The sequence below is a fragment of the Chrysochloris asiatica genome, unplaced genomic scaffold (assembly GCF_000296735.1).
Source record: "Chrysochloris asiatica unplaced genomic scaffold, ChrAsi1.0 scaffold00030, whole genome shotgun sequence".
In the NCBI taxonomy this organism is placed as follows: domain Eukaryota; kingdom Metazoa; phylum Chordata; class Mammalia; order Afrosoricida; family Chrysochloridae; genus Chrysochloris; species Chrysochloris asiatica.
Window position 1 is genome coordinate 12832194 of NW_006408548.1, and position 1105 is coordinate 12833298.

General features: G+C 34.6%; 1 protein-coding gene across 4 annotated transcripts in view; it reads left to right on the plus strand.

The window, feature by feature from the left end:
• The window catches only part of SLC4A7 (solute carrier family 4, sodium bicarbonate cotransporter, member 7), a 126082-nt gene that overhangs the window by 65701 nt on the left and 59276 nt on the right, over positions 1 to 1105 (plus strand). For 2 of the 4 annotated variants that reach the window (XM_006851609.1, XM_006851612.1), the window contains exon 6: positions 852 to 1040. In XM_006851609.1, the coding sequence (XP_006851671.1) occupies positions 852 to 1040 (189 nt within the window). The remainder of the gene's footprint in view (positions 1 to 851; positions 1041 to 1105) is intronic. The other 2 variants (XM_006851610.1, XM_006851611.1) reach the window with 1 other exon arrangement.

Below are 1105 nucleotides of genomic sequence, written 5' to 3' on the forward strand. Positions count from 1 at the left end.
GGAACCGACTCCACGGCACACAACAACAACAACAATTCCACACAGGGAAAAGAAAAAAATAGCTCTATGAGGAGGCGCTTAAAAAGTTCCTGAAAAAAATTAATTATCTTTTAAGTCTTTTTTGCCAGGACTTTTTAAGCCCCCTCATAGTGTTTGATCATTAAGAGAGCTATAAATTAATTAGAATTTCTGAGACTGGAAATACTTCAGTATTACCAGATTGTTTGAGTTGATCACTTACTTGCTGTGAATCTTTGAAATTGTCTGAGTCCTTACTTTCTTGTGTTAATTTGAATCATTGAAAAATTGAGTTAAGGTTTTTTTTTTCACCTTCGTTTACCTGCTAGTTCTCCCCAGTTTTCTTTCAGAGTAATCCTATCATAGTTTTGCAAGGTTGGCTTTTGTCTACAGTTAATGTCAATGTTTAAAAATATTTCTACATATCCTTTACAGTAACCCATTTACCATAGTAATGTATAAATTAGCATTGACATTAATCACACTATCTCTTATACCCTCACTCCTGATATGTTCATCTTCCTAGAATTTATTACCATTATTTGGTCTTGCTTTTTCTCCCTCTGAAAAATGAGAGCAGAAGCTTGATGTTTGATTAATTGCTGTCTTCTCATTGTATAGAGAACATTCAATAAAGAGTTCATGATTAATGAATGAATGACTCCAGATAGTCATCTTCTAGGACAGTTTTTGGGGGAATTTAATGTAATGCTTTCTTTCTGGAGCTGTTTGGGGAATCTCACTTTTGTTATGAGATTTCATTTATGTTTGTTCTATATTATAGGCATTTGATGTTTCTGTAATAACAAAAACTTTCTTTTTTCTCTGGGTAGATATGGTATTGGACAACATGATAGCGTCTGGCCATTTAGATGAATCCATAAGAGAAAATGTCAGAGAAGCTCTTCTGAAGAGACATCATCATCAGAATGAGAAGAAATTCACCAGTCGAATTCCCCTTGTTCGATCTTTTGCAGATATAGGCAAGAAACATTCTGACCCTCACTTACTTGAAAGGAATGGTGAGATAAGTTGTGGCATCCAATGCTTGCTAACACTTGTACTCTAACAGCATCACTAGTAGGGT